Raw genomic sequence first — 17,500 nt, 5'->3', positions numbered from 1 at the left:
CCTTTTCTATTACTGCAGTCACTCTCGGCATTAGTGCGAACAGCTGCAGCACAAACCCCAAACCCTAAACCCTAAACCCTAAACCCTAAACCCTAAACCCTAAACCCTAGGCCGGGCCCTGAACGCCGAGCCGCACGCCGAGCGGCGCTTCGCCCCAACCACTGCACCGCAAGCGGCCCCGCCGCAGGCTAAACCCCAAACCCCAAACCCCAAACCCTAAACCCCAAACCCTAAACCCTAAACCCTAAACCCTAAACCCTAAACCCTACTTTTTTCTGCTGAGAAGGGTCCACTGCGTCCTCGGCCAGGCCGCGGAGACCCTCGAAAGAAGGAGCTGCCAAACCCTCGTTGCTGTCGCTCGCCGCCAGAGCTGTACGTACACCCCACGCCGCAGCACGCGCGCTGCTGCTGCTGCTGCTGCTGCTGCTGCTGCTGCGCGAAATCAAGTACTTGGCTAAACTGCTGCTGCTGCTGCTGCTGCTGCTGCTGCTGCTGCTGCTGCTGCTGCTACGACTGCGCGAAGCGAACTATTTGATCAACTAGTTCAATTAATTAACTTAATTGATTAATTAATTGATTAATTAGACTGATTAATTAATTATTAATTTAATTTAATTAATTTAATTAATTTAATTTAATTAATTTAATTAAATTAAATTAATTTAATTAATTTAATTTTACCTTCTGTGAAGATGTGGACGAGCTCGTCGAAGAAAGCCTCTGCGCCGTCGCCGCTGTCGACGTAAGCGGCGAAGACTTCGACAGCAGCAACTTGGAGCTGCTGCAGCTGCTGCTGCTGCTGCTGCTGCTGCTGCTGCTGCTGCTGCTGCTGCAGCAGCGGCGCCGCCAGCAGCTGCAGCACGTGTCGTGTCTTCGCCTCGTCGAATTGCGGCAGCCGCAGCAAAGCAGCCAAAAGGTGACAGAGAGAAACCCTCACGGGTTTGGAAGCTTCGGCCCCCAGCCGCTGCACCAGAGACTCCGTAAACTCCGACTGCAGCAGCAGCAGCAGCAGCAGCAGCAGCAGCAGCAGCAGCAGCAGCAGCAGCAGCAGCAGCAGCAGCGGGGGAGCGGAGGCGTGAGCGGGGCGAGGGCTTCGTGTGGAGGGGGGGAAGGGGAGAAGGCGGGGGAAGCCAAACCCTAAACCCTAAACCCTAAACCCTAAACCCTAAACCCTAAACCCTAGAAGCGCGCACCTGCTGGCTGGGCTGCATGCAGCTGAAGGCTTTGGCTGCTTTGCGGCGCAGCAGCACAGCAGCAAGCTGCCGCAGCTCTTCCTTTTCCCCCCTGAGGGCTTCATCTGCCAGCAGCAAATAAACAGTTTGCTGCTGCTCCTGCTGCTGCTGCTGCAGCAGCTGGCGGATCTGCTCGGAAGCAGCTTTCGCCGTCGAGGGCTCCAGGGAGGCCTCCAGCAGCTGCCGCAGCTGCTGCTGCTGCTGCTGCTGTGTCGGGGCGCCCGCCATAGTCGACAAACCCTAAACCCTAAACCCTAAACCCTAAACCCTAAACCCTAGGCACTTGCAGCAGAATCCCCACAGCCCGCGCTCCTCAAGGCCCCAACCGCTAGCTGAGGGCTTCTGTTCTCGTTTGGGCGCTCCCTCACAGCAGCAAAAGAGCTGCAGCAGCAGCAGCAGCAGCAGCAGCAGCAAGAGCAGCAGCAGCAGCAGCAGCAGCGGGATCGGCGAGCGTTGCTGCTACCTCCGGCAGCAGGCGTCTGGGGTGTACAGGCAGCTCCCACAAACCCCACAAAGTCCAGCAGCAAAAATTGTTCTTTAAAAGAAGACAAAAGAAAACAGAAGGCAGCAGCAGCAGCAGCAACGCATGCAGCAGCAGCAGCTGCGGGGCGCGGCCCCACGCTGCAGGGGCCCCGAGGCTCCGAGGGTTTAGGGTTTAGGGTTTAGGAAACACAGCTTCGGGATTCGAGCCCCACCAATGGCTGCGCTGACGCACTCAAAACCCTAAACCCTAAACCCTAAACCCTAAACCCTAAACCCTACACCCAAGCGCTGCACGACAAAGGAGGGCGCAGCTGCTGCTGCCAAGCCGTGCGGGGCTGCGAGTCTAAACCCTAAAACTAAACCCTAGACCCTAAACCCTAAACCCTAAACCCTTGCGACTAAATGCAACGACAAAAGAAACACAAACCCTAATTAAAACTCTAGACCCTCAGCAAACCCCAAAGCCCCGGGCGTGCAGCGCCCTAGGGTTTAGGGCTGGGGGCCGCGAGGGTTTAGGGTTTAGGATTCCTGAGGGTTTAGGACCCAGGGTTTTTGAGGGTTTAGGGTTTGGCCGATCTATTCAGCGAGCTGCGCTCCACAGCTCAGCGGTCCTCCGCCACCCCTAGGGTTTAGGGTTTAGGGTTTAGGGTTTAGTGTCTCGTTACAACTGCTGGAGTTTAGGGTTTAGGGTTTGGCTGCCGAAGTCCGTCTCTATCGTCGCCGCATTTGTTCGTCTGGACTCAGAGCTTAGGGTTTAGGGTTTAGGGTTTAGGGTTTAGGGTTTGGGCAATGGAAAGACAGAAGTGCTGCCCGCCGTCTACGCTGCAGCTGAGTTAGTTACTATCTCAGTATCAATAAGCTGCTGCTGCTGCTGCTGCTGCTGCTGCTGCTAAACCCTAGGCCTCTCGGGGGCAGCACGCCGTCTCTGCTGCTGCAGCTTGCTGCTGCTGCTACTGCTGCAGCTTATTGCTGCTGCTGCTGCTGCAGCGGTTCCAGCGACTAGGCCACTGAGCAGGATCGGCAGCACAGCTGCTGCTACAGCGGCTGCTGCCGCCGCAGCAGCAGCTGCTGCTGCTCCTGCTGCTGCTGCTGCTGCTCCGCTAGCCGTTTTGCTGCTGCCAGCTGCAGCCGGCGCTGCAGCTCAGCTTTTTTTCTTTCTTTTCGAAGCCTCAATTTAAACTGGTGTCTTTCATCGTGGATTCTGGAGACACAAAGAAACAAAAGAGACGCAGTCCTCAGCAGCAGCAGCAGTAGCAGCAGCAGCAGCAGCAAGAGCAGCAGCAGCAGCAGTAGCAGCAGCTGCAGCAGCAAGAGCAGCAGCACAGCGTCTTACTTGTAGAAGTCCTTGCTGCGGGACCATGTCTGCAGTTCTTCAGGCAGTGGCTCTTTGTGCAGCCAGCGGTCAATTTGCTTCTTTGTCTCACTGCAGCAACAGCAGCAGCAGCAGCAGCAGCAGCAGCAGCAGCAGCAGCAGCAGCAGTGGCAGCAGCGGCACCCAGCAACTCTGGAGGCCGCCTTTTTCGGCTGCTGAGCCGCCGTCGCAGCACCAGCTAGTGCGGGAGCAGCAACAGCTACAGCAGCAGCAGCAGCTACAGCAGCAGCAGCAGCTACAGCAGCAGCAGCAGCTACAGCAGCAGCAGCAGCTACAGCAGCAGCTACAGCAGCAGCAGCTACAGCAGCAGCAGCAGCGACTGCAGCGGCAGCAGCTACATCAGCAGCAGCGGCTGCAGCAGCAGCAGCTACAGCAGCAGCAGCAGCAGCACCCAAGCCTCACTCTGGCAGCTCGGGCTTCCCCTCTCTCCAGTGTACAGACAGCTCCGCCTCCAGCTTGCGGTGCAGCAGCCTGCTGCCTCTTTTCAGCAGCACATCTAGCTGCTCGGGAGCCACCAACCGCGGAGCCAGCAGCAGCTGCTGCTGCTGCTGCTGCTGCTGCTGCTGCTGCTGCTGCGCTGCTGCTGCTGTTGTGTCGGCAGTGGAGGCGCTGTCGCTGCTGCTCTTCTTGTCACCTGAGTGGACATGCCAGCAGCAGCAGCAACAGCAGCAGCAGCAGCAGCAGCAGCAGCAGCAACAATGAGTAATTTGAAGGAGGCCCGCCCGCCGTGTCTGCCTTTTATACTTCTGTTTTTTCGCAGCAGCAGCAGCTGCTGCTGCTTCTCTGCAGCAGCAGCGCCTGCTGCTGTTGCTTCTGCTGCTGCTGCTGCTGCTGCTGCTGCTGCTGCTGCTGCTGCTGCTGCTCACCGTTGAGAACGAGGAAGAGTTCGTTGAAAGGTTCTGCTGCTAAGAAGTTTTGCCAAGAGCCAAAGACAAGAGCGACGCAGCTGCGGGCCTCCCTCCAGGCCCTTCGGGAGTGTGGGATCGATCGATCCCAGCTCCTGGGGATCGATCGATCCCAGCTCCCGGGGATCCATCGATCCCACCCGTGTGGGGTCGATCGATCCCACCCGTGTGGGGTCCATCGCTCTCTAAGGACTGGGATCAATCGATCCCCACCACCTGGGATCGATCGATCCCCAGGAGCTGGGATCGATCGATCCCCAGGAGCTGGGATCGATCGATCCCCAGGAGCTGGGATCGATCGATCCCCTAAGGCTGGGATCGATCGATCCCCTGAGGCTGGGATCGATCGATCCCCGGGAGCTGGGATCGATCGATCCCCAAGGAGCGGGATCGATCGCTCCTCGAAAAGGGGCCGAACTAAAGCCCGCTGACATAAAGCAGAAATCGTCATGGGGGTCCCCTCGCGGCAGAGCGCCACGTACATTTGCCTGCAAACCCTAAACCCTAAACCCTAAACCCTAAACCCTAAACTCTAAACCCTAAACCCTAAACCCTAAACCCTAAACCCGCACCTCAGACTTGGCGAAATCGCCCCGCCACAGAGCGCAGAATTGAATGCAACACATTTAAATAATTGGAAAAGATTAAAAAGCATTTAAATATTTTTAAATGTAATTTAAAATGCATTTTAAATAAAATAAAATGGCAAATTATTTAAAATGCATTTTAAATTAAATAAAATGGCAAATAAACAAAAGAGGAAAAGACTGGCCTGGCGAGAAAAAGAATGTTTCTGTTCGCGTCCAGTTTGCGGTGTATGTACACCTCGTCGCTGCAGCAGCCAGAAGCCACGTGCTGCAGCTGCAGCACGCGGGAGTGTAGAGACACCGGAAGCCGCAGCGGCAGCCGCACGGCCCGCAGCGCAGCAGCGCGGCTGAGCAGCAGCAGCAGCAGCAGCAGCAGCAGCAGCAGCAGCAGCAGCAGGGGGGGAAACTGACTGCGAAGGCTACGCTGCGGCAGCAAGTGTAGCCAGAGCGGGGAGTCTAGGATTAGGGTTTAGGGTTTAGGGTTTAGGGTTTGCGGACTCGAGGTAAGAGACGTAAGCAGCCCCCTCGAGCCAAAGAGCGTTTAGGGTTTAGGGTGTAGGGTTTAGGGTTTAGGGTTTGCGGACTCTGCGAAGGCGACGTAGGCGCTGCCTTGGGGCTGGAAAGGGTTTAGGGTTTAGGGTTTAGGGTTTAGGGTTTAGGGTTTAGGGTTTAGGGTTTAGGGTTTGCGGACTCTGCGAAGGCGACGTAGGCGCTGCCTTGGGGCTGGAAAGGGTCGCGAGTGTGCTGCAGCACGTGGGGTGTACGTACACCTCCGCAGCGACTCAAAACCCTCGCCAACCTCTCTTGAAGGAACTGTGGGGTTTTCCCCATCGGCAAGTTTTTTATTTCCACCACTTCTTCAGCAGCAGCAGCTCCTTCCACCCTGAGCAGCAGCAGCAGCAGCAGCAGCAGCAGCAGCAGCAGCAGCAGCAGCGGCAGCAGCAGCGGCGGCGGCAGCAGCAGCAGCGGCAGCAGCGCACGTCCTGGGGGCCTCCAACACCCAACTGGGGCCCCAACAGACCCCTAGGGTACCAGGGGGCCCCCTAGGGTACCAGGGGGCCCCCTAGGGTACCAGGGGGCCCCCTAGGGTACCAGGGGGCCCCCTAGGGTACCAGGGGGCCCCCTAGAGCCCTTTAGACCCCTTAACTACTTAAGAGTCTCCCCTGGGGCCCCCTAAAGCTTTAAAAGTCCCCTCTAAGACCACTCAGAACCTCAATGGGGCCCCCTGAGGCCCAAGGGGGCCCCCTGGGGCCCAGGGGGGCCCCCTGGGGCCCAAGGGGGCCCCCTAGTGTGTGGGGTGACTTACAGGGACTTTGGGGCCTCGTTGAGCCAGTCAATGGGCTCTCCAGTGTCTGGACTCCTGAGGGGCACTCGCACAATCTCTCTCCAGTCTGCTGCTGCTGTTGCTGCTGCTGCTGCTGCTGCAGCAGCAGCAGCAGCAGGGGGCTGGTAGGGCCAGCGCATGCGGCTGGCGCCGGGCACATGCCTTAGGCGAGAAGCAGACAGGCGCAGGGGGCCCCCAAAGGGCAGCACATTGCTGCTGCTGCTGCTGCTGCTGCTGCTGCTGCTGCTGCTGCGGATGGTGATTCTGCTGCTGCTGCAGCGGAGACAATTCGCTAGGGTGGCCCTTGGGGGGGCCCCCAGTGGGGGCAGCAGCAGCGGGAGGCCCCCAGGGACCAGCATTCTGCTGCTGCTGCTGCTCGCCCCAGCTGAAGCGTCTCCTGCTGCTGCTGCTGCTGCTGCTAGCCCCGCTGCTGCTGCCCCTGTTCCTGCTGCAGTTGCTGCTGTTCCTGCTGCTGCTGCGGAAGATCGTGGGGCCCCCGCCTTTGCAGATTCGGGGGCCCCTTGGGGCCCCCAGCGACTGTAGAGGCGGCGCTGCGGGCCTCGGGGCCCCAAATTAAAGATCTAGGGTTTAGGGTTTAGGGTTCAGGGTTTAGGGTTTAGGGTTTTGTACACTCATCCAAAAGACCGGCCCAGGAGAGCAGCAGCTGGGGCCCCCTGGGGCGCCTGGGGGCCCCCAGGCGCCCCAGGGGGCCCCCGGGGGCCCCCAGTACCCTTTTGCAGCTTCGAAAATCTGCATTTATTTCTTTTTTCTTCTTTTTTTATAAAATGCATTTAATTTGATCCATTTAAAACAAATTTAGATTTATTTTAAGTGAAAATCTGAAGCAGCTGCAGCTTCCGGCTCTGCTGAGGTGTACAGTCAGCCTGCGCGCAGCAGCTGCAGCAGCAGCAGCAGCAGCAGCAGCAGCAGCTCGGCAGCTGTCTGTACACCTGGGGCCCCACACCTGCTGCTGAGCAGCAGGCCTTGGAGGGCCCCCAGCCGCCATTTGCTGCTGAGGGGCCCAGCAGCAGCAGCAAATGGTCAGAAAGGCCCAGCAGCAGCAGCAGCAGCAAACAGTCAGAAAGGCCCAGCAGCAGCAGCAGCAGCAAACAGTCAGAAAGGCCCAGCAGCAGCAGCAAATGGTCAAGAAATTGGGCCGGGGGGCCCCCTTGGGGCTGCTTTGCTGCTGCATGCAAAGCCCGCGGGGCCCCACAGCGACCCCACTCCCCGCCCCCCAGCTAGCTAGCTGCAGCTAGCTAGCTGGGGCTGCGGCTAGCTAGCTGAGGCTGCGGCTAGCTAGCTGGGGCTGCGGCTAGCTAGCTGCTGCTGCGGCTAGTTAGCTGCGGCTAGCTAGCTGGGGCTGCGGCTAGCTAGCTGCTGCTGCGGCTAGTTAGCTGCGGCTAGCTAACTGCGGCTAGCTAGCTGCGGCTAGCTGGCTCCTGCCAGCTGGCTGCTGCCAGCAGGCTGCGGCTAGCTAGCCATGGCTAGCTAGCTGCTGCTAGCTAGCTACCGCTAGCTAGCTGTTGGCGGCTGAGAGTGGCTCACTGGTTGTGGCTCCCTTGCTGTGCCTTGCCAATGGAGCCTAGCTAGCTGCAGCTAGCTAGCTGCAGCTAGCTAGCTGGGGCCCTCATGCTGTGGGTAGCTAGCTGCAGCTAGCTAGCTGGGGCTCTCTTGCTGTGGCTAGCTAGCTGCGCCTAGCTAGCTGCCACCAGCTGGCCGCGGCTAGCTTACTTCGGCTAGCTAGCCGTGGCTGGCTAGCGCTGACTAGCTAGCAGTGGCTGTGTAGCTGTGGCTAGCTAGCCATGGCTAGCTAGCTACGGCTAGCTAGCCATGTGTAACTGCCTGTGGCCGGCCAGCCATGGCTAGCTAACTATGGCTAGCTGGCTGTGACTAGCTAGCTGTGGCTAGCTAGCTAGGGCTGGTTGCCTCTGGTTAGCTAGCTGTGGCTAGCCGGCTGCAGCTAGCTAGCTGCAGCAAGTAGCTAGCTAGCTGCAGCAAGTAGCTAGCTAGCTGCAGCAAGGAGCTAGCTAGCTGCAGCTAGCTAGCAGCTAGCAGCTTCCAGCCTTTGGGGCTTTTTAGTGTCCAGCGGAGCTGCTGCGCATGCATTTGCTGCTGCTCTGGTGCTGCAGCAGCGCCAGCCAGCTAGGGTTTAGGGTTTAGGGTTTAGGGTTTAAGGCTTAGAGTTTAGTGTCAAGGTTCAGGGTTTAGGGTTTAGGGTTTGCTGGTGGCCCTCCTTCAGCCGGCGCCTACACTTGCTGCAGCGTCCAAACCCTAAACCCTAAACCCTAAACCCTAAACGCTAAACCCTAGCGCGCAAGGAGAGAGGGTGTCTAGACACTGGAGCTCTGCAGCATGAAAACGAAAAGTGTATTTGAATTTAGAGGTGTACATACACCGGAATTAAATCCAATTTAATTAATTTCAGGTGTACATACACCCGAATTAAATCCAATTTAACTGATTTCAGGTGTACATACACCCGAATTAAATCCAATTTAATTAATTTCAGGTGTACATACACCCGAATTAAATCCAATTTAACTAATTTCAGGTGTACATACACCCGAACGGCCTTTAATTGAATTTAATGCGACTAAATTGGAGCTGTCTGTACACCTCAAGTTTCTTCTTGGAGTCCAACTTAATTAATTTCAGGTGTATATACACCCCAGCGCCTCTGCTGATGCCCTCGGCTGCACGTTTTCTAAAATCATTTTTATTATTTTATTTAATTGTTTTATTAATTTGTTTTATATAAATAATTAGCTTATTATTTTATTTAATTGTTTTATTAATTATTTAATTTAATTAATTAGTTTCTTTTTTGCACTTTTCCACTTCTGCAGGACCAGCAGTGTATGTACACAAGACAACAGGTTTTTCTTCTTTTAGAAATGGTCCCTTTTTAATTGGTGTACAGACACTGTGCTGTTCCAGCTAGCTAGCTAGCTAGCTAGCTAGCTAGCTGGCTAGCTAGAGGTGCAGGCCTGAGGAGCAGCAGCGGCTGCTGCTGCTGCCGCGCCTGCTGCTGCTGCTGCGCCTGCTGCAGCATGGGTTAGCAGCAGCAGCAGCAGCGCCTGAAGAACTTGCTGCTGCAGCACGTGGTCCATTAGCTCTCATTCTGCGAACTTTGTCGAATTAGTTTTTTATTTGTTTGCCATTTGGGGTGTATGTACACCTCAAATGTACATACGCCACTGGTTCGCCTTTTCGGGTGTATGTACACCTCAAGGTGTACATACACCTTCGGGTGTCTGCAGCGGGCGGCAGCGAGCAGCCCCCCCTTCTCGGCATTCTTCTCCTTTTTCTTTCTTTATTCATTCAAATAAATAAAATAATTAAAAACTATTTTAATTTCATTTATTAAATGCTCTATTTCTCTCCACAACTACCCCAGCTGGCCTGGGGGCCCCCGGCTGCTGCCGAAGCCCTGGGGGGCCCCGGCCGCTGCTGCGGGGGCTTTGTTTAGCTGTTGTTTAATATTTGTTCATTTATTGAGTTTATTTGAGTCATTTTTGTCCATTTTAATTCAAAAAAGGAGAAATTCTAGAGCCGGAGAGCTCCTGGGCGGCCCCGAGAGCTGCTGCTGCTGCGGCTGCTGCAGCGTTCGCGCTGCTGTTGCAGCAGCAGCAGCAGCAGCAGGCCCTGAATTCTCCTATCAGCTGCTGTTCTCGCCCTTCGTACTTGCTGCTCCTGCTGCTGCAGCAGCAAAAAGCAGGCAGCAACTACTGCTGCCTCAGTTGCAGCAGCGCCAGGGGGCCCCGCAGCAAACCCTCCTATTCAACTTATTCCAAAGGGGCCCCCTGGGGGCCCCTCTTCCCTGCGCAGCAGCTGCTGCTGAGGTAGAGGGGAGGGCTGCAGCAGCTGCTGCTGCGTTTGCAGATTCAGGCAAGATAGCAGCAGCAGCAGCAACCGCAGCAGCAACTGCAGCAGCAGCAGCAGCGACAGAGACTGCAGCAGCAAGGAATCACCGAAAGCACAGCAGCAGCCCAGCTGAAGTAGCAGCAGCAGCAACTGCAACAGCAGCCGCAGCAACGGCGCCTGCAGCAGAAACGCCGCAGCAGCAGCACCAGCTGTTTATCCGCAGCAGCAGCAGCAGCTGCTGCTGCTGCAGCGACTCCAGCAGTATCACAGCAGCAAAAGCAACGGCTGCATTAAGAACAGCAGCAGCAGCACCAGCCGCAGCAGCAGCATCAACTGCAACGGTGCCTGCAGCAGCACCACCAGCAGCAGCACCACCACCACCAGCAGCAACAACAGCAGCAGCAGCAGCAGCAACAGCAGCAGCAACAGCAGCAGCAGCAGCAGCAGCAGTTTGTGGAAATGGCGCTGCATGCAGTGTTTGAGTTGTGTCTTCAGTTTTGTTCTTTTAAAAATATTGATTTGCTGCACCAGGGGACTTACCGAATAGAGGCTCAGGTGTACGTACACCCCAGCACCGAAGTCCTCTACCCCACAGAGGCCGACGCGGAGAAGCCTGCTGCTGCTGCTGCTGCTGCTGCTGCTGCTGCTGAGCAGCAGCAATCCAAGCACCAGGATTCGCCGGCTGCAGCAGCGGGGGGACTGTCCTCCGGGTCAGCAGCAGCAGCAGCAGCAGCAGCAGCAGCAGCAGACAACGTCTCCTTGCTGCAGCACCCGCCTTCCTTCCTGCTGCACAACGTGGCTGCTGACTGGCGGGGGGAATCAGCAATAGCTGCTGTGCCGTGCATGCACTTTGCTGCTGCAGCAGCAGCAGCAGCAGCAGCAGCAGCACCGGGGGCAAGGGAGGGCCCCCGGGGGGCCCCCAGGGGGGCCCCCCTCTGCAGCAGCGACTGCGAAGGAGACACAGAAAGAAACTCTTTCAGCAGCAAACAGTTCTTTATAAAGTACTGCGACGAACAGGTGAGTTGGCCCTCGCAGTGCTGCTGCTGCTGCTGCTGCTGCTGCTGCTGCTGCTGCTGCTGCTGCTGCTGCTGGTGAGGTGATGCTGCGAGGTGCTGTTGCTGCTGAGGTGCTGCTGCTGCTGAGCGCAGCGCTTGCGGCGGCTTTGCTGTTGCTGTGCGTCGCTGCAGCGGCTGTCCAACTGTTCCTGCTGCTGCTGTTGCTGTTGCTGCTGCTGCTGCTGCTGCTGCAGCTGCTGCTGCTGCTGCCTCTGCTGCTGCGGTGCTCAGGTGCGATTGTCGCAGGTGGTGGTCTATCGGCTGGGGCTTCCCTTCTCCTCTTTTGCTGCGCTGCAGTCAGCAGCTTGTGTGCTGCAGCTGCTGCTGCTGTACACCCCTGGAAACGTTGCAGCAGCAACAGCAGCAGCAGCAGCTGCTGCTGCCGGTGGACGCGCGGCGGCAGCTCCCGCCAGCAGCAGCAATACGGCAGACCCCTTTGCTGCTGAAGGAGGCCCGCAGCAGCAGCAGCAGCAAGTTCAGCAGCAGGGCGGGGCCAGCGGGGACACGGGCAGCAAAGATGTGCAGCAGCAAGAAGCACACGCAGCAGCAAACGGAGTCACACGTGAGCAGCAGCAGCAGCAGCAGCAGCAGCAGCAGCAGCAGCAGCGCCATCCGCAGCACGAGCACCAGAAGAAGGTGAAATCACAGCCAGTTGCTGTTGCTGGGCGATGGCTTTTAGTGCGGAACCTCCTCAGAGGTCAGAGCTGCTGCTGCTGCTGCTGCTGCTGCTGCTGCTGCTGCTGCTGTCATGGTTGGTTTCGTTGCCGCAGCAGCTGCTGCTGATGCTTTGTTTGCTGCTGCTGTCATTGCTACTTCTGCTGCTGTTAGTGCTGCTGCTGCCTCTTTGCTGGGCACGATATACTATTGCTGCCGCAGGCTGCTGCGCTAACGGCAGCAGCAGCAGCAGCAGCTGCTGCTGCTGCTGCTGCAGCAACAGGAAGCATTCTGCTGCTGGGGTTGCTGTTGCGTTTAGGCGTTATGTCTTATGTCCCTGTCATCTTTGAGTCCAACGCCAGCAGTCTCTTAGAGGTGAGCGCATTGCTGCTGCTGCTGCTGCTGCTGCTGCTGCTGCTGCTTGTGCTGCAGCAGTTGCCTCAGTGCTCCTTCCAGTGCCGTTGCCTCTTTTGCTGCCACCGGTGCTGCTGCTGCTGTTTGTGCTGCCGCAACTGTTGCCACCGTCGCTGCTGCTGCTGCTGCTGGCGGCGCTTCTGGAATAGCTGCTGCAGCTGCTTTTGTTCACGCAGCAGCAGCGGCAGCAGCAGCAGCAGCAGCAGCAGCAGGCTTGCGATGTCTCCTCCTCATTTGCCGCACCTCCAGTTGACTCCGTGTCTCTCGAAGCCAGCGAAAGGCGCCGCAGCCGCAAACGCCGCCATGCTGCTGCTGCTGCTGCTGCTGCTGCTGCTGCTGCTGCTGCTGCTGCTGCAGCTGGTCGTTTCCGGGTGTCTCCTCGACCTCCGCCTCCGCAGGAAGCCGATGCTGCCTTCAGTTTCTCTGTCTCCTTTTTTGTCTTCTTCTTTAGCAGCACAAAAAGCTGCTGCTGAGAAGGCCTACGCAGCAGCAATGCAGCGGGCCCGTGCTGCAGCAGCAGCAGCAGCAGCAGCAGCCGCGGCCGATGCTGCTGCTGCCGCCAGCAAGCAGCAGCGCCTGCTGCAGCAGCACGACGGGCCCGCCCTACACGGGGAAGCGCCGTTGGCAAGCGAAGACGAGGGCCTTTACCCGCAGCAGCAGCAGCAGCAGCAGCAGCAGCAGCAGCAGCAGCAGCAGCAGCAACGGCGGCAGTGGAATCAACGGGTCAGGCTGCTGCGCAGCAGCAGGCCCGACGAAGGGGCCCCAGGGGGCCCCCAAGGGGGGCCCCCCGGGGGGCCCCCCGGGGGGCCCCCAAGGGGGCCCCTTTGTGGGGGGGGCTGGGAAGTGGTGTCTTCTATAAAGGCCTTTTTGCTGGCAGCAGGGGCCCGGTTGTGTCAGGAAGACGCAGCAGCAGCAGCAGCAGCAGCAGCAGCGCTGCAGCACTGCAAGCGACAGCACTTGCTGCAGCAGCAGCAACGGCCCGCCCCGAAAAACGGCCCCCAGACCCAGCAGCAGCAGCAGCAGCAGCAGCAGCAGCAGCAGCAGCAGCAGATGCGGGCAGCAGCAGAACTGGTGGCTTCTGCTGCTGCTGTTCACGTGGTGGCGCTGCGCTGCCTCCTCGAGGCGTACGTACACCTGACAGTGCAATCTGCTGCTGCTCTTCACTGCTGCCTTCCTGCAGCAATTCAGCTGCTGCTGTCTCCGCTGCTGCAGCAGCAAGACTTGCAGCTGCCGGGGGGGCAGCTGCTGCCTCTTGCTGCTGTTCTGGGCACGGCTGCTGCCCCTGGAGATGCTGCTGCTGCTGCTGCTGCTGCTGCCGCTTCTCCCGCCGAAACTTCTGCTGCTGCTGCTGCTGCGCCTCCTGCTGCACTCACAGCAGCAGCAGCAGCAGCAGCAGCAGCGGATGGCTTCCAGCTAGTAGAGGTGCGGGTCCCCGCGCCTGCGCTCTTGCCGCAGACAGAAAACTTCAGCAGCAACGGCAGCAGCAGCAGCAGCAGCAGCAGCAGCAGGACTATAGTTGTGAAGCTGCCGCTGCTGGCTGCTCGTGTCTCATTTCCTTGTGCTGCTGAAGAGCTCTGCGACGTCTTGACTTCCGTGAGTAGCAGCTGCTCTCTGAGCTGCTGCTGCTGCTGCAGTCGCTGCTGCTGCTGCTGCTGCCGCTGCTGCTGCTGCCGCTGCTGCTGCTGCTGCTGCCGCTGCTGCTGCTGCTGCTGCTGCCGCTGCTGCTGCTGCTGCTGCCGCTGCTGCTGCCGCTGCTGCTGCTGCTGCAGCCGCTGCTGCTGCTGCTGCAGCCGCTGCTGCTGCTGCTGCAGCCGCTGCTGCTGCTGCTGCTGCTGCTGTTGGTACTGCTGCAGCTGCTGCGACGGTTGTAACTGTTGCTGCGATTGGATCCGTTGCTGCTGTAGTCCATGCTTCTGCTGCTGCTGCCGGTGCTATTGCTGCAGTTGGTGCTGCCGGTGCAGCTGTTGCTGCTGCTGCAGAAGTTGCAGTTCTGTTGCTGCTGCCGCTGCTGCTGCAGCATCAGATACCCCTGCCTCTGCATGGGGCGCTGCTGGAGCCTGGGCCGTTGCTGCTGCTGCTTCCAGTGTTGCTGCTGCTGCTGCTGCTGCTGCTGCTGCTACAGTTTCCTCAGCCTTTGGCTGGCTGCATTGGCAGCAGCTTCTTCTGCCTTTGTGGCCTCGCATGCTGTGCTGCTGCTGCTGCTGCTGTTGCTGCTGCTGCTGCTGCTGCTGCTGCAGGACGTGCACTCGCTGGCGGCCCAGCACTTTGGGGCGTGGCAGCGGCTTTGCTGCTGCCTCGGTTACGCTCAGAAAGGTACCAAACCCTAAACCCTAAACCCTAAACCCTAAACCCTACGACACTTCTGGCAAGTTAGACACTGCAGCTGCTATCGCCGTAGCTGCTGCGCCTTGCTGCTCTTCGATAGGCTGCAGTACAATTAACAGCCGCAGCTTATGCCGCTGTTGCTGCTATTGCTGCTGCTGCTGCTGCTGCTGTTGCTGCTGCTGCTGCTGCTGCTGCTGCTGCTGCTGCTGCTGCGTCTCCGCAGGGCTTGTGGCCTCCCTGCGTCTGGCCTGGGAAGCTTCTTTCTGCCGCAGCATGGCGCCTTTTATTTTGCACCGCACGCTGCCGTGTGACGCTGCTGCTGCTGCTGCTGCTGCTGCTGCACCGCAGCAGCAGCAGCAGCAGCAGCAGCAGCAGCAGGCAGCCCCGCTCGGGGAAACAAGGGCCCTCGACGGCCTCTGGGCACTGGAGCCTCCGGGGGGCCCCCGCGTTCGCTTTGAAAAGCTGCAGCAGCTGCTGCAGCTGCTGCAGACAACTACAGACACGCAGCAGCTTGCTGTAAGGCTTCTTTTGCTGCTGCTGCTGCTGCTGCGGCAAAGTCCTTGACGTTCGGCGCTGCTGCTGCTGCTGCTGCTGCTGCTGGCACATGTGCCGGCTTATGATGCTGCTGCTGCTGCTAGCGGAGCCCTTGATGAGCCGAAGCTGTCCCTGCTGCGCTGCTGCTGCTGCTGCTGCTGCTGCTGCTGCACCTGCAAGCGTGGGAATGAGAATGAAAAGGAGCAGCAACGCTCACTTTAGCACTTACAGGGTGCCTGCAGCAGTAGTTGCTGCTGCTGCTGCTGCAGCAGTAACAGCAGCAGCAGCAGCAGCTGCTGCTGCTGCTGCTGCTGCAGCTCGTGAGTGAGAGCTCTGTTGCTGCTTCGCAGGAAGAGTGGCGGTCTTCTTTGAGCTTTTTGGACTGCCGTCTGCCGGATGTGCTCGACTACAAACTGTGAGGGCCTTTGCTGCTGCTGCTGCTGCTGCTGCTGCTGCTGCTGCTGCTGCTGCTGCTGCTGCTAGAGGTATTCCGTGGCTTTTGCTGTTTGTTCGTTGGCCGGTTTTTCGGCTGCTGCTGCTGCTGCCGGCCCCTGCTGCGCATCAGCCGCAGTGCCTGCTGCGGCCACACCACACAGCAGCAGCAGCACAGCAGCAGCAGCAGCAGCAGCAGCAGCAGCGTGTGGGGTGGCGCTGCAGGGCAACCCCAGCTTCGGACTGCCCCGTGCTCTTTGAAGACTCTTATTGCTGCTGCTGGAGAGAAGCCAGAAGCAGCAAAGAGAGTTCTTGGTGCAGCAGGCGCTGGTGTTTGGGGCCCCTGGGGGCCCCCGCTGCAGTGGGGGCCCCCCTAGGGGGCCCCCCGGGGGCCCCCCGTGCCCTGGGGGCCCCCTTCTGGGGCCTGGGCTCCCCTCCCTTGGGTGCCCAGGGGCCCCAAGTCTCTGGGGGCCCCCCCGGGGGTCCCCCCCTGGGGGCCCCCCCGGGGGCCCCCCAGGGCCCGGGGGGCCCCCGGGGCCCCCTAGGGGGGCCCCCAGGGGCCCCCGGGGGGCCCCCCGGGGGGCCCCCCGGGGGGGCCCCCGCTGCAGCAGCAAGGAGGGCCTATTTGCCCCTCGGGGGCTTTTTGTCTCCGTCGGATTTGCCAAGTGTTCCTCCGGAAAGAAAAGGAGTTCATTTATTTATTTTGGTTCATGGACTGCAAGGTAAGAAGAAGTGTTGGAGATTTTATTTTTTTATTTTTTATTTTTTATTTTTTGTTTTGTTTTTTGTTTTTTGTTTTTTGTTTTTTGGTCTTTGGTTTTGTTTTCGTTTTGGTTTTTGGCTTTTTGGGGTTTGCTTTTTGCCTTTTCGTGTTTGTTTGAGGTGTTCTTTTTCTTTTTTTATTTTTCATTTTTTATTTTTATTTTTTATTTTTTATTTTCCTTTTGTTTCTTTTTCTTTTCTTTTTTTCTTTTTCTTTTTCCTCTTAAGTTCTTTCGTTTTCTTTTTCTTATTCTTCTTTTTTCTCTCTTTTCGTTTTTATTTATTTCTTCTTTTCTTTTTCTTTTTTCTTCTTCTTCTCTTTTTTTTCTTCTCTTCTTTTTCTTTCCTTTTTCTTCTTTTTCTTTTTCTTTTTCTTTTTCTTATTTTCTTATTTTCTTATTTTGAATGACAGAGGCCACTGGAAATAAAAAAGCTGCAATTTAAAATCTTTAAAAATAATTTAAAATTGTTTTAAAACTTTTAAAAACAAAAAACAAAAAGAGTTTTAAAAGCCCTGAGTCTCGCGGCCAATCCAAAAACAAAAAAGAAATTTTAAAATTAAAAAAGAAAATAAAAACAAACAAATAAAATGAAACAAATAAACAAATAAACAAATAAACAAACTGAATAAAATAAATAAAACAGATAAATCAAACAAACTATATAAAACAAATAAAACAGAGCAAACAAAACAATTAAAACAAACTAAATAAAACAAATAAAACAAATAAAACAAATAAACAAATAAAACAAATAAACTAAATAAAACAAATAAAACAAATAAAACAAATAAACAAACAAACTAAATTAAAATACAAAACAAGTAAAACAAAAATAAAATAAATAAATTAAAATTGTTTTTAGGAACTCCTCTGGACTTTCGGCTTTTCAAAGCAGCTCTTTGCGCCTCTTACCAGCACATCGCCTTTCTCTCTTCAGCAGCAAACATTGAACACACCGAAGGTCTTTGCTGCTGCTGCTGCTGCTGCTGCTGTTGCTGCTGCTGCTGCTGCTGCTGCGGTGTTGCTGCTGCGATGCTGCTGCTGCTGGTGGAATGTTGCTGCTGCTGCAGTGCTGCTGCTGCGATGCAGCTGCTGCTGTTGGAATGTTGCTGCTGCTCTAATGCTGCTGCTGCTGCTGCTGCTGCTGAGGTTTTGCTGCTGCAGTGCTGCTGCTGCTGGTTTGGACGTTGTTTTTGGCGGTTTTGCGGCTGCTGCTGCTGCTGCGGTTTCGCTGCTGCTGCTGCTGGCGCCGCAGAAACAAAGGACTTGGGGAGTCTTCTGCTGCAGCTGGTCCGCCCAGTTTCCCATCATCTGCTGCTGCTGCTACTGCTGCTGCTGCTGCTGCTGCTGCTGCTGCTGCAGGAGACATAGAGGAGATGGGGGAGCGGCTGGCAGCAGAAGTGTTGTCTCACGTGAGGGACTTTTACGGGCCCACTGGCCTCGACAAAATCTCCTTCGTGGGCCACTCCCTCGGCGGCATCATCGGTCAGCTGCAGCTGCTGCTGCTGCTGCTGCTGCTGCTGCTGCTGCTGCTGCTGCTGCTGCTGCTGCTGCT

The 17,500-nt window shown here is 57.0% G+C and overlaps 4 protein-coding genes across 4 annotated transcripts in view; 1 reads left to right on the top strand and 3 right to left on the bottom strand.

Annotated features, from left to right (window-relative positions):
• Window positions 1-1,460, bottom strand: part of ENH_00073560 (importin, putative) — a gene marked incomplete at both ends in the record, with an annotated part of 2,549 nt that extends 1,089 nt beyond the window's left edge. The window contains 4 exons of the mRNA XM_013582760.1: window positions 1-43; window positions 270-370; window positions 682-991; window positions 1,194-1,460. The exon at window positions 1-43 is cut by the window's left edge and continues 62 nt beyond it. Coding sequence (XP_013438214.1) covers window positions 1-43; window positions 270-370; window positions 682-991; window positions 1,194-1,460 — 721 coding nt within the window. The remainder of the gene's footprint in view (window positions 44-269; window positions 371-681; window positions 992-1,193) is intronic.
• Window positions 1,461-2,750: 1,290 nt separating this feature from the next.
• Window positions 2,751-6,262, bottom strand: ENH_00073550 (hypothetical protein, conserved; the record flags this gene model as incomplete). The annotated part of the gene is made up of 8 exons (XM_013582759.1): window positions 2,751-2,916; window positions 3,049-3,138; window positions 3,490-3,721; window positions 3,954-4,054; window positions 4,209-4,480; window positions 4,818-4,926; window positions 5,271-5,462; window positions 5,886-6,262. 8 exons carry the CDS (start codon window positions 6,260-6,262, stop codon window positions 2,751-2,753), a joined length of 1,539 nt encoding a protein of 512 aa, XP_013438213.1.
• A 6,678-nt stretch (window positions 6,263-12,940) lies between these two features.
• On the top strand, window positions 12,941-15,168 carry ENH_00073540 (hypothetical protein, conserved; the record flags this gene model as incomplete). The annotated part of the gene is made up of 4 exons (XM_013582758.1): window positions 12,941-13,030; window positions 14,128-14,203; window positions 14,439-14,731; window positions 15,100-15,168. 4 exons carry the CDS (start codon window positions 12,941-12,943, stop codon window positions 15,166-15,168), a joined length of 528 nt encoding a protein of 175 aa, XP_013438212.1.
• Window positions 15,169-16,853: 1,685 nt separating this feature from the next.
• On the bottom strand, window positions 16,854-17,500 carry ENH_00073530 (hypothetical protein; the record flags this gene model as incomplete). The annotated part of the gene is made up of 2 exons (XM_013582757.1): window positions 16,854-17,188; window positions 17,381-17,500. Coding segments are annotated over 2 exons (455 nt in total), but the record flags the coding sequence as incomplete, so codon positions are not given.

The sequence above is a fragment of the Eimeria necatrix genome, genomic scaffold (assembly GCF_000499385.1).
Source record: "Eimeria necatrix Houghton genomic scaffold, Enh_scaff735, whole genome shotgun sequence".
In the NCBI taxonomy this organism is placed as follows: domain Eukaryota; phylum Apicomplexa; class Conoidasida; order Eucoccidiorida; family Eimeriidae; genus Eimeria; species Eimeria necatrix.
Note: the sequence above shows the minus strand (reverse complement) of the source record. Positions and strands in the feature narration are given on the sequence as shown.